Here is a 12459-nt window from a genome sequence, read left to right on the forward strand (position 1 = left end):
CGTGATTTACACCAGATGTCTTCAGCAGCAGATACATAAATGACACAATATTCACTCCTGAATCTCCTACCATTTTACATCCCATAATATACGTTGTGTATGTCATCTGTTTGCGCTCTGTGCCCGTGTCCTGATTGGACGAGCGGGGTCACGTGTCCACGCATTTGCGCACACAACATCGAATATGGCGGAAGGCGTTCGGCTTGACGGGAGCTCAGGCGGACACACCATGGATAAAAGCATTACTCTGCCCCCCGACGAAATCTTCCGCAACTTGGCGAACGCAAAGCGGTTTGCCATAGACATAGGTAACGATAGCGAACTCTGTCGGAAACACTGCTGACACGTTTCCTTGTGCGTAGCTAATTTGGTAGAACCACCGTGGGTCATCATTTCCATGACTTTAAAGTCAAAGTAAAGCTGCTCACGTTCGTGTTTAAGTTAAGATCCTTCGAGGGCATGCCGTTGACCCGAACGACCCACATCTGATGCCATTTTTGTGTTATCGTGACATGATGGAGATGGTTGTACCAAAAGAAAGCTGCCCAACTTTCCTAAGTAACGAGCGAGCCGTTTGGCTAGTTGCTAGCAAGTTCGATAATCTAATCATTGATAATCTACCAGCAACTTAGAACAATTGTACCATCGTATTATCGGAGATCCTCAGGACTGTTTTGCTTTAACAGGTGGATCTCTCACAAAACTTGCCTACTATTCAACTGTACAACATAAAGTGGCCAAAGTCCGATCTTTCGACCACGCCACCAAGGTAAGTGTTAAAAATGGGACTCGACCCCTCTGCATCCACTAAGATGGAGCTTTGTTCTAGGGTGAAGGAATCACAAGCACGTTTAAAGTGTGCCTCTCCATTTATGCCATGCTTCATCACAATGGAAAGATTTGTGGAATTTTGAAGCAACGTTTCAAGTTAGGAGTCAAAATTTGGATCACAATTTAGTGATTCCAAATATATTTCAAAAGCCATTAAAAATGCCTAGCAGGCCATTCTTTAAACTACCAAAGCCTGGTAGTAAAATGCCCTTACATCAGCGCCAAGCAAATATATTGTGAGGAAGGCCTATAAACCTAAATCTGGTGTCATGATTCTGCCTGATGGAATGGAATCAAATTCTGAAATAGTAACACATTTGAAAGAGTCTGACAAAACTTTGACCAAAGTGGAAAACACATAACACTACTCAAGTGAATAAGTAAAGATTTTACAACTCACATCTGTCTGTCTGTGTCCTAGGAGGCATCCAGCGACAAACTCTATGAAATATCCGTGCAGGAAGAGGTCACACCACGTTTACACTTTATCAAATTTGAAAATGCCTATATTGAAACATGCTTGGACTTCATCAAGGATCATTTGGTCAACACAGAAACCAAAGATATCAAAGCCACAGGTGGAGGAGCACACAAGTTTAAGGAGCTCATTGAGAGGAAACTTGGACTCAAGTGAGTATCAGCTTGAAGTCTCGGGTGCTCTGCAGATGTTGCGTGCATGAGGTGAACAGGGAGAGCCATTATGGGATGTTTCAGATTTATTTACTAGCGTGAACAAACGCCTCTTTTCTTTACTGGTTTTTCAATGGTTTCTTAGAGAAACATCAGCTATCGGTTCCAAAATCTGCGCAGGTTTTAACAGACCATTTACTTACACCAACTTTACCATGTCTTTTATTTACACTCATAATAAAGCTCACAACATTCCAAAAATGAAAAAAAAAATGGTTCTGGCAACCCACCATCCCCCCGCCTTCACTGTTTACTGGGTGTTTTTTATGGGTGTTGGACTCCAACAACATCACAAAGTTCAAGCACACTGCTCAGCATATTATGCTAGTACTATTAGTGACAGTAACGGAGGCCCATCATGGCAGAAAACAACAGGCATTTCATGATGTCCAAGTATTAAAAAGACTGAATCTGTAAAAATGCAAAGTTCAGACCTTACCCAGAAAATGAAAGGCGAATGGCTACGGTCTACACCAGATGATTTAGCTGAAGTCTAACATGGCCATCCAGGAAAACGCGCACTCTCCTGTCATGCTTTCTGTGCTCGGCTCAGTTCTACAGGGCACCTGTCCTGGCTGCAGGTGTTTGAAATGTAAAACACTTTTTATATTATGGCAGAGTGGATAAAGAAGATGAGATGACCTGCCTGATCAAGGGCTGTAACTTTGTGCTGAAGAACATACCTCACGAGGCTTTTGTGTATGCCAAGCACGCTGATTCAGAGTTCCGTTTTCAGACGACTCAGCCAGACATCTTCCCGTACCTTCTGGTCAACATTGGCTCTGGAGTGTCAATTGTCAAGGTAACAACTTCGGTGTTTTCCTTCTGTTATGTTGACCAGTCTGTTTATATCCTTGCAATTATGCGATATGTAGCTCACATTTATCTCATGATTCATTCAACGTTACAAAATACTGCGGGCTGGGGACACAAGAGAGGATTTGCAAGTGCGATTTTTATAAATAAAAATAAAAAAAGGCTGACGCTATACGACTTGGTTAAACGGGAAGACCAGGCAGTTGAGGGCTGGTTCAGACGAGATCGATGATAAGCACGTATTCAAACAAGACCACTGATGCCCGCAACTAGCGGCTCTGGCACAAGACACGTTGATAAGATACCATAACTGCAAGAGGTCGTTCTGTAGAGGTCATGTTGGGCTCCAGTCGGATCCATTTGCCACGGCTACCAGCGGTTTTGGAGCAGTAAAATAATGGTTTTGATGCCAGACACTTTGGGATGAGTCCCCAGCCTCATTAATATTATGCTACGGTCTAAAAATGATTGAAATGAGAGAGTCCAGACACGAGAGCATTTTAACCCATCTGACCCGGCTCCTTATTGTCTTTGATAGAACTTGGTAACCAAAGTTATCTCAGCTGTAGACGTTCCGCCCAATTTTAGTGTCATGCAGGATAATGAGCAGCTACAGTACGTTCTTGTTAAAACGACAGGATTTCTCTGTTTGACTAAGGCAGGGTTCTGGTTCTGTTCTCATTCTCAACAGGTTGAATCGGAGGACAACTTTGAAAGAATAGGTGGAAGTTCTATTGGTGGAGGAACGTTTTGGGGCCTCGGAGCCTTGCTCACGAAAACAAAGGTGTTTAAAATAACTTGGATTTCCAGTATCATAGTACAGTGGACGGAGGAGTGTACAGTACAGTGCTGCACACTCCTGACTCTATTTTCTGTTTCCATCAAAGTCGCTGAAGTAAAGGCACTCTTGTTCTGTTTGCTTTAGTTTGTGCCCATATCCTCACCTCGTAAACACGACTCTTTCCTGTTCTGCAGAGGTTCGATGAGTTGCTTCAGCTGGCATCAAAGGGGCAGCACACAAGTGTCGATATGCTGGTCAAAGATATTTACGGAGGCTCGTACGCGTCTCTCGGCTTGACGGGAGATCTCATTGCCAGCAGTTTTGGAAAGTCTGCTACTGCTGACAGAGGTATCACTGAAATATATTGCTTCTTTGATTAAAATTGATTAAAATAGAAGAATCACAGCCGGGTATTTGATCAAAAGTGAAATTTTGTGGTGCTAAGTTACTGTCGTACCCTCAGTTCTGCTCAACGAGCCGCTACCCATCACCCCGCTTTGACCTCTGCAGCTTACAGAGCGATGCAGCTCATTTCTGGATTTTTAGGACTTCCTCACTCGCTCCACCAGGATAAATCAATTTTTCTGAATCTGAATGAGTATTTCCGGCCATCAGAGGGCGCTCTAGCAGCGCACGAGCAAGACCAGAGGTCGAAGAGCTTCGGCGAGGAGACGCCGGTTTAATCGGGTTTGGTCATTGCTAACACGGGAAGAAATGCTGACGGTGCAGCTTTTAGGTGAAAGGCTAACGGCCAACAGCTGGTTTTACAGCTGTGTTGCTGGCTGCCGCGTTTAGGAAGGAAACATTTCACATCATCCCTCTGTGGACCATCAAGAGCTCATGGTTCAAAGTGGCCTCCTACAGTCTGCTGCACTCTATAGTTTATTCCCTTTTATAGGAACTTATGGTTTTTTTTCCTTTAGTGGATCTATTTTATTATCTGTTTTTTTTAGGAGATATCAAAATGCCACCTATGACAAACCCCTTTCACATTTAAAAGTTTTGTTTTCTTGATTCACTGATGTATATTCCTGATCAAGAACTGTAACTGTGCTTTTAATTTTAGAATTTTCCAAAGAAGACATGAGCAAAAGTTTACTGCACATGATCAGCAACGACATCGGGCAGCTGGCTTGCCTTTACGCCAAGCTCCACAACCTGTCTCGAGTCTACTTTGGAGGCTTCTTTATTCGAGGACACCCCGTCACCATGCACACCATCACTTACAGCATCAACTTCTTCACTAAGGCAAGCTCCAGTCATGCCGTGATGCTCTGCTACTGACGGGTATTAGTTTAGCATTTTGATGGTTTGTTTGGGCATTCTAGGGTGAAGTTCAGGCCTTGTTCCTCAGGCACGAAGGCTACCTGGGAGCCATTGGAGCCTTTCTCAAAGGAGCAGAAAAGGACAGTGAGTGTGTGTAGGCGGCTTGAATGAAGTCTAGAAGTGCATTCATATGCATTTGTATATTCCCTATATGATTAGATTTTTGAGTATCCCCCTTTGTTGGAACACATCAACATCTTATCCCAAGTTTAGAAAGGTTTCCTGGTTTCTGACAGCCTCCACTAGCTAAACTAGCTTCATCTTTTTTTTCTCAAATTAGAGTTAAACATAAATATTTGGATTGGGGGAAAGCATTGAAATGCTGACCTGTCAATCAACAGGCTGTACCATGCTGGTCGTTGCTGCCTTCTGTTGCTATAAATAACTTGATATTAATACAATATTACCATTTAAAACCTTGCAAGAAGGCACAGTGATTTGTCCAAAATATCACCGCTAGAAGCCATTTTGTCAATCAGATGGTAAGTAGGGATTTGAAGGACCAGGTTTTCCTGTGCTAATGTAAATGCAGCATCCGAACTTTGGTCATAACTGCAATACCTGCGTCCATGGAGTCACTGTGTGTTTGTGGCCACAGTCAAAACAGCTAAAAACACGTTTGACTCTGCTTTATGAGGCTCATCTCATCAAGAAAAGCTCAGCCAGTTTGTTTGAACGGGTTCACAGTAGTAAAGCAGCGACGATGACCTGAATGCATCTCAATTGTGGTATAAAATGTAATTTTTCCTGGAATTATACTCTGAAGACAAAGGCATCGCACCCATCTAGTCATGGCAGTGAAGCTTATCCCTGGGCATATAGGGGAAAATAAAAGGCCACGTTAGGACACAGGTGATTTAGCTCAGAGACGGCTGGTCTGAAAAGACCCAGTTTCACTTTCCCGCCCATTACACAAGATCTGAGGTTTGGACATCATCATCATGTTGGCAGACAAAGCAACCAACAGAGAGAAATCAGGGAGGAACATCTGTAACCTGGCAGAAGCTTGATTTCCTCTGCAGTCAGGGGAGGAAGCCTAAAGAGGACCTATAGATTTTTAATAAGGGTGGACATTGTACGGCCTTCAAACATCTTCCTCTTCCAGATCCAAACCAGTACAGCTGGGGGGAGAATTACGCAGGAAGCTCTGGCCTGATGAGTGTCTCGCCCGACATGAACCCAATGCAGCGCGCTCGCAGCGGAACGGTGAGTCTGACAAGGCGCTGCAGACGAGTCCCCTTCCTCTGTCGTGCTGCCACTTTCTCCTGTCACTTCCAGCGGTTACATGCATAACCATCACCGGGTTGTCCCCCCCCCCCCCCCCCCTCCCAGTCAAACAACTGATTATCTTGTGTCTTACGCTGGTCGGAGGTGTGGTGAGCAAATGTGTCTCGATAATCGACCCCGAAACGGTGCCGGCTGGCCGGCCATCACAGCGATAAACCGTGTCCAATACTCAGGATATTTACGCTTGGGGCGTGGGGAAGACCGAGCACTCCCGCGTCCCCACTCTGGATTGGGGTGTGCACGGAATGTAGCCAATCAGAAGTGAGCTGACTCCTGAGCAAGGTGTCGATACGGACCGGCGCGCTCCGGCTGCCTCCAGGCTTTTATCTTTCCTTGTGCGCCCTCTTCCCTCTTGCCTCTTGTGTGTTTCCGATTGCCGTGTTTCATCTTCGAGAGTTCTGGCTCATTAGTCGAGGTTCTAGACCCGTTCTAGAGTGTGAGAGCGCAGCCCTGACAGTACCAGCTAAATGCTCCAGGTAGGGTGAGGCTTAGCCGCTCCTCCTGTGTGCACCCCTCCTCAGATTGCCTTTGCACTCCTACCCCTCACAAACCTTCCACGCTGTTGGATGCATTTTGTCTCACTGCCATTAATGTTTCTTTCCATCTCTTCTCCACACACACCTATCTCTCCATCAGTTTCCTGTAAGTACCTCTGTTTGCTCGCCGCTGTTTCTTTGGTTTTTTTGCTTTGAACTGCTGCTGATTTCAGCCTTTATCCAACTGGAGGAACCAAAGACACTTGGTTAAATCGGCTTCTCCAGGCTGAGTTTTGGTGTCAGTGTTTGACACTTGCTGGCATCGCTGGAGTATTTGAAACTAACGTGTGTTAGAATCAGCTAACACCTTTTTGTGTGTCTCGGCTTTCGTTAACCTGCTGTGTTTATTCGGAGTTTCCTTTCTTTCTTGGTTTCGGAAAAAACCAGACCCACCTCCTCTACAGGATTATTATTCACTGTCTGACTCCAGTAACCAGTTGTCCCTTTGCTGGATAAGAGTTTGCAGTTCCTTTCTCTCTGCTCCTAGTTCGACATGCTGGAGATGGACCGTTTAGAGAGGCAGCTGGTTAATTTGCCGCTCCTGTTAGACCCATCGTCGTACGTGCCTGACACCGTGGACCTCACCGAGGATGCTTCGGCCCGTGAATATTGGCTCTACTGCTTCGAAGAGGCTCTCGATGGGGTAGAATTTTCTATTTGTATTTGTATTTCTATGTTGGGATTCTGGCTGTTTCAAAATCAGGTTGAAACGAAGGTAGAAATGGTGGCGTTGGGGATCGTGTGGACCACCGAGGTTGTGACCCTGGAGGTCTTCTGCTCTTGTTTCTCCTGGACAGGTGGTGAAAAGAGCTGTAGCAAGCCAGCCTGACACGCAGGAGGCCGCAGAGAGAGCTGAGAAGTTCAGTCAGAAGTATCGCCACAAGCTTCAGACACTCCGCCATCAGCCTTTGTGAGTTTCTCTTGACTTTGTTGGTGCATGTGGGGTCTTTTGGGCTCTGTGATTTACAGCTGTAGTAAGTGAATGCATTTTTGCATCCATTGTAATTAGAAGTAAAATACAGGAATTTGCAATCAGGCTGTCGTGTCAGTTGACCCTTTGCTAAGTCCCGCTCAAAGATGAAAAATACATCACCAAAGGCAAGAATGAGAGATGTGGAACATGTTTTAAAGGGTGCAGAAGACCTCACTCACAGCAGAATGCATCCAAGTAAGATGCTAATGCTAAATAGCGCACAGTTGTTAGCTACATACAGCAGTAGAATATAAATGAAAACTGACCAGTTGTTCAGTAGCTGTGTAGCACTTGAGGCTAAACATGTATAACAGATAAATATACATCCAATGCGTTGACCAAGCCCATGATATGGGAACAAGATCCTCCACTAAATAGAAAACAGGTCAGATCCTGAAAACCAGAGGTAGTCATTTCATTTTAAGATAAAACAATATTTGGACTGATGCAGGAAGGTTGTTGCTCGTTTCTCCATTTGTTCGTCAAGACGTGGAGGTGGCTGAATATCCATCGCCCTCTTTGGCAACATTCCTCTGAAGGACGGTCCTTTCTCACTCGTCCCAAACTGAAACTTACTGTTACTCCATAAAATCCATTGGAAAAAAAGCCATTGAAATGGCTGAGTAATCCAACTCCTGTATATGTGCCTGTGGGAATGAACCCATGAGGAAACCTTGCCAGCCATGGCGATTGTAACCATGGAAGGGGGGGGCTTTGCAAAGGGTCGCTGAACACAAACTGGGTGAATTCCCAGTTGTACTTAATCACACATTCCAGCCTTTTGGCAACTTGGATCACAACTTGGAGCATCCGAGTTTCAGGTCAATATCCGAAAGTGATGTGATTACGCAATAGGCTCTGTCAATCATGAGGGGGAACTGCTGCGCCCCCTTGTGGGCCTGTCTCTCTCTGGCTAATGTAGAGTGCTTCTCTTCTCACCTAGTGCTTATGGATCCCTCACTGTCAGAAGTCTCTTAGACACGAGGGAACACTGTTTAAATGAATTCAACTTTCCTGATCCCTACTCGAAGGTCTGACCACAATCCATCAAACTTTTGTCTCTTGTCATTTGCCTAACCTTCTAGTCTGGTGGTGCCGGAACTTGTTTCTGTCTCTGCTTTTATCGGGCACCTGCCAATGTTGCGTTTTGTGTGTTTTCCTGTCGAAGATTAAACAGAAGGAGAACGATGGGGCTCTCAAGTACTACCTGAAGGCCGTGAAGGCCCTGGAGCAGCTGGACTGGAAGGAGCGGCAGTTTGCTCTGGTCAGGGGCCTTTTGGCTGGGAACGTGTTTGACTGGGGAGCCAAAGCCGTGTCGGAGTGAGTCACATTCAGGACTTCATGTCCCGAGAGCAGGCGTCTCCCCGACGCCACGGGTGGAGCGTGTGGCTGCAAACACCTGACCTGCCTCTTCTCTTTTGCATCTAGCGTCCTTGAATCGGATCCTGAGTTCGGGTTCGAGGAAGCTAAACAACAGTTGGAAGGTATCCAAACGGCGCTTTCACACACTCATGGAACGTCTTTTCCCTGATTTATTCTGATATCGACACTTTATTAGCAACTCAACTTCTCCTGTTTCGTCCGTTTTGCGCATTAGCTCAGATTAGCATTGCAGTCTGCTTGTTACGAGGTTTGGCCTTCGTTTATTTCGTTGAATTTGTTTTCTGTGGACTGTCGGACGGTCCCCCTACATGAGCCTGGTCCTGCTCAAGGTTTCTTCCTGTTAAAGGGGAGTTTTTCCTTGCCACTGTTGCTTGTCTGGGGTCAGGCCCTGGGATTCTGGAAAGTGCCTTGAAACAATTTTGATTGTAAAAGATGCTATATAAATAAAGATTGATTTGATTTGATTTAAGTAAATTTGAAAGGAAGCGATTCCTTTTTAAAGCCTTTTAAGTTTTTTTTCTGCAATCAGTTATCTCAGTAAGTAAAATCTCTAATTTAATAGTTTACACACTTTTTGCTTATTACAACTAATAAAAGAACATGAACTTGTGTAAATGTTGCTCAAGGGAGATGTGCTCATGCAAGTAACAGTGCACGGTTGGTAGTGGTGGATAACTGTTTTTTTAAATGGTTTTACTTTAAGTTGGATTTATTTTCTACTTACAGGGTTAAACACAGGCCTGTCAGAGAGGTGCTTATAACATGAGCTGCCTCATGTTATAAGCACCTCTCTGATGATTGAAAACAGCTTTCTCGCACTCATATCAATACAGTTTGTTTGTTTTCCTTCAGAGCGACCTTGGCTAGTGGACACTTTTGAGCAGTGGCTCGAGAGGCTAAAGGTTAGTTCTTTTTGTAGCTCTTAATTTTCTTCTTAAATTAAACGGATTTATATTTTAGGTAATTGTCATCTCATCTTTGTTTGCACCTTGAGGAAAAATAGCATGGAAGCCTTGTTTGTGGCTCAGCGATCTGTGGTGTTTTCTCTTCCAGGGGCCTCCTCACAAGTGCGCCTTGTTCTTTGTAGATAACAGTGGAGTAGACATCATTCTCGGGGTTATGCCTTTTGTCAGAGAACTCTTGTTCAGGGGAACAGAGGTGAGGCGTTCAACAACTTCATTTAAAATTTTCTGCTGGATCAAATATTCATTCTAAATCTTATCTTCTTGCAGGTGGTGCTGGCGAGCAACTCGGGGCCAGCTTTGAACGATGTAACCAATGGTGAACTGCAGATACTGACAGAAAGACTCGCTGCAATGGACCCAGTTATAGAGTGAGTGAGGACAGGAACGGAGGCCATGTTTATACGTTGCCAACGGAAACGGAGGTGGTTTTCTGCGTTTACACGGAGACGCGTAAAGGATTGAAAATGCTGTAGTGAGCATGCGAGGCCAGTAGATGGCGTGGTTTGGCGGAATGATGGCGATATCAATACAGCAAAACCACATTTTGCTGGGCGAGTGAACACAAGCCCAGCACAGTAAGCAGCACACCCGTTGCACACGCGACCTCGCCGTTTTACAGAAATCTTTGTGTCATTTAGGACTGGCCTCAGAGATGAGCGCTTAACGCTGGTCCAGAGTGGCTCCAGTTCCCCCTGTTTGGATCTCAGGTTTGAGTTCAGACATCAACATCTCCTTGATTGTTTTGTTAATGTCATTCTTAGTAATCTCACGTCGATGTTATTTCCTCTACTTGCAGCCGACTGGACAAAGAGCTGGCAATGGTGGTGCGGGAACGTCAGACTGACTTGGTGATTATTGAGGGAATGGGTCGGGCGATTCATACAAACTACTATGCCATGTTCAGCTGTGAGAGCCTTAAGATGGCGGTAATCAAAAATGCATGGTTAGCCGACCGTCTGGGAGGCAAGCTCTTTAGCGTTGTCTTCAAGTACGAGGTACCATCTGAAAAACCTAGCCAGCCTTCCGCTGCACTGACAAGATCCTAAACTAGGACTTTGACCCGTACCTGTGACCAGACACGCTCCCACAACACAGAGAAGGTGGCACGTCAAACACTTTTAAAAGTCTTACTTTTCAATTTTAAAAGGGTTTGTTGTCACAGACCACTTCACGATTTTCTACAACACATTAGGAAGCTAACGTCATCGCGCGGAGTCACTCATGGAACAAAGGCTTTTTCCACTTCAAATGAAAGGTAGACACTGAAAAGGGTTTTATTTGGACATAGAGCTGCCTAAACACGGTTGTTTATCTATACCAGCAAATCGGATTCTTCATATTTGATGTGATTCAGAGCGAAAGTCGGAGCAGTCCCTCCCTCCAGCAGTAGCACGGGTCCAAATGTGATTAATGCCACGATCTTAAAAGGATCCACTCATTTATAGCTGCCTAAACTGCCAATTGGGAATGAGCCGGTCACCATTGCGCCTGGTTCTGAGGGAGGCTTGGTCCTCCAACAATAGTTGTCCACACGGTGGCAGTGTTGTCCCGAGTAAAGTTGAAATTGCTGGACAATAAAGTAAAATACTCTCTTATTAAGGTAAAGTTAATACCCTTTCAGTCAGACTTACCTATACATCTAATTATTAAATGGCATCAACTGTCATTTGGTTTGAATGTTCTAACACCACCACTTCAAACACTTTCCTATTGGGACTTGAAAGAAATGAGCAGATGTGAAGTACTTTGGATGTGTTATTGTGGACTGGAGCTGCATTGCAATACTGTCATGGAATATGCACATACTTGTGATATAAAGTTCTATGTGTATGTCTAATAAATATATAAAAAAAAGCTTTGCATTTCTTGGAGTAAGCAGTGGAACACAAGTTTGTGACATCTCATCTTCAGATTGTTTTTAAAAGCCCAAATGGGCCACACTGCTCTTGGGTTAGCTGCAACATCTATTGCCGTTTATTCACCAACTTTGAATTTGGCATATTAAAATCAGGACAAAGAAAAGTTCCAAGAGGGGAAATCATATCGGATTTATATTTGTGGAGCATTACGATGTTTATATTACTAAAACATAAAAAGCTCATTCACGCTGTGGCCGGAGTAGCTGGATTACTGGACCAAGTCCTCATATTTCATGGATTCCAGACCTGTGCAGTCCAGCTCTGATGGGCTTTGATCCCAGCATGGAACTGGGTGCCAGTTGCATCTATGGGGTGAAACTGCAGCCTCGTGGCAGGCAGGAGGGGCAGGGGTGCGTTTCAAGGCTGTGATCTCGAAGAAGCCATGTGCAGAAATCTCCCGTTGTGATTCATCCTTTAAACAACCATGTTGGATCTATGCGTCAAGTGGAGACGCTGGTGACCAGTTTGAATCCCAGCCAGGTGGATGCAACATCAAGGATGGAGTTGCCTTCAGAAGTGAATTAAAGCAACATTGTCGGTGTCATTCAAGGCCGGTGATACTCATTCAGCATCAGATTAGATTTTCTTAGCTTGGAAGCTAATCGTGACGTCATCGTTCTGGGTTTGCCAAACAGCTCTTTTAAAAAAATCTAATGAGGGGCTTTGGTGGCTCAGTCTGTAGGGGGCTGGGCTGAGATCTGTTCAAGTTCTATAACTGAGAAGAGTTCTGGTAGTAGGAGGCAGTGCCAGGACATTTCCGGAGCGCTGCCGAGGTACCATCGAGCAAGGTACTAAACCCCCAGATCGTGCCCTGGAGGAGCTGGAGTCCTGCCTGTGCCCACATGCAGAGGGGATGGGCTCAATCACCCTCCCTGGGACTCTGAAAGGGATCAAACAAATAAAAAGGACAAAAGTAAATCTAATATTTCATTCAATTGCTCAAGGGAAATAA

The 12459-nt window shown here is 44.9% G+C and overlaps 1 protein-coding gene across 3 annotated transcripts; it reads left to right on the top strand.

The window, feature by feature from the left end:
- Positions 1 to 149: 149 nt before the first annotated feature.
- pank4 (pantothenate kinase 4 (inactive)) lies at positions 150 to 11459 on the top strand. 3 transcript variants are annotated; one of them, XM_057031212.1, is made up of 20 exons: positions 236 to 308; positions 687 to 769; positions 1253 to 1297; positions 1386 to 1461; positions 2140 to 2323; positions 3029 to 3121; positions 3313 to 3466; positions 4185 to 4366; positions 4447 to 4528; positions 5550 to 5650; positions 6755 to 6910; positions 7065 to 7177; positions 8184 to 8271; positions 8409 to 8560; positions 8669 to 8724; positions 9476 to 9525; positions 9677 to 9781; positions 9856 to 9956; positions 10227 to 10295; positions 10385 to 11459. In XM_057031212.1, the coding sequence occupies exons 5-20, from the start codon at positions 2159 to 2161 to the stop codon at positions 10632 to 10634; spliced, it is 1917 nt and encodes a 638-aa protein (XP_056887192.1). In that variant the 5' UTR covers positions 236 to 308; positions 687 to 769; positions 1253 to 1297; positions 1386 to 1461; positions 2140 to 2158; the 3' UTR covers positions 10635 to 11459. The 3 variants fall into 3 exon arrangements, with proteins under 3 accessions (XP_056887191.1, XP_056887193.1, XP_056887192.1); XM_057031211.1 differs by having other exon boundaries at positions 150 to 308; positions 1253 to 1461; XM_057031213.1 differs by lacking the exons at positions 3029 to 3121; positions 3313 to 3466 and having other exon boundaries at positions 150 to 308; positions 2258 to 2323.
- The last annotated feature ends 1000 nt before the right edge of the window (positions 11460 to 12459 follow it).

Source organism: Takifugu flavidus, chromosome 4 (assembly GCF_003711565.1).
Source record: "Takifugu flavidus isolate HTHZ2018 chromosome 4, ASM371156v2, whole genome shotgun sequence".
Taxonomy (NCBI): domain Eukaryota; kingdom Metazoa; phylum Chordata; class Actinopteri; order Tetraodontiformes; family Tetraodontidae; genus Takifugu; species Takifugu flavidus.

What these genes read in the sequence shown, in the direction of transcription:
- pank4 (XM_057031211.1), top strand. Translation starts at nt 185, where the DNA reads ATGGCGGAAGGCGTTCGGCTTGACGGGAGCTCAGGCGGACACACCATG. An exon ending in TCGAAGAGGCTCTCGATGGG is followed by an intron (nt 6,911 to 7,064) that starts GTAGAATTTTCT and finishes TCTCCTGGACAG; the next exon opens with GTGGTGAAAAGAGCTGTAGC. An exon ending in ACACTCCGCCATCAGCCTTT is followed by an intron (nt 7,178 to 8,183) that starts GTGAGTTTCTCT and finishes CTTCTCACCTAG; the next exon opens with TGCTTATGGATCCCTCACTG.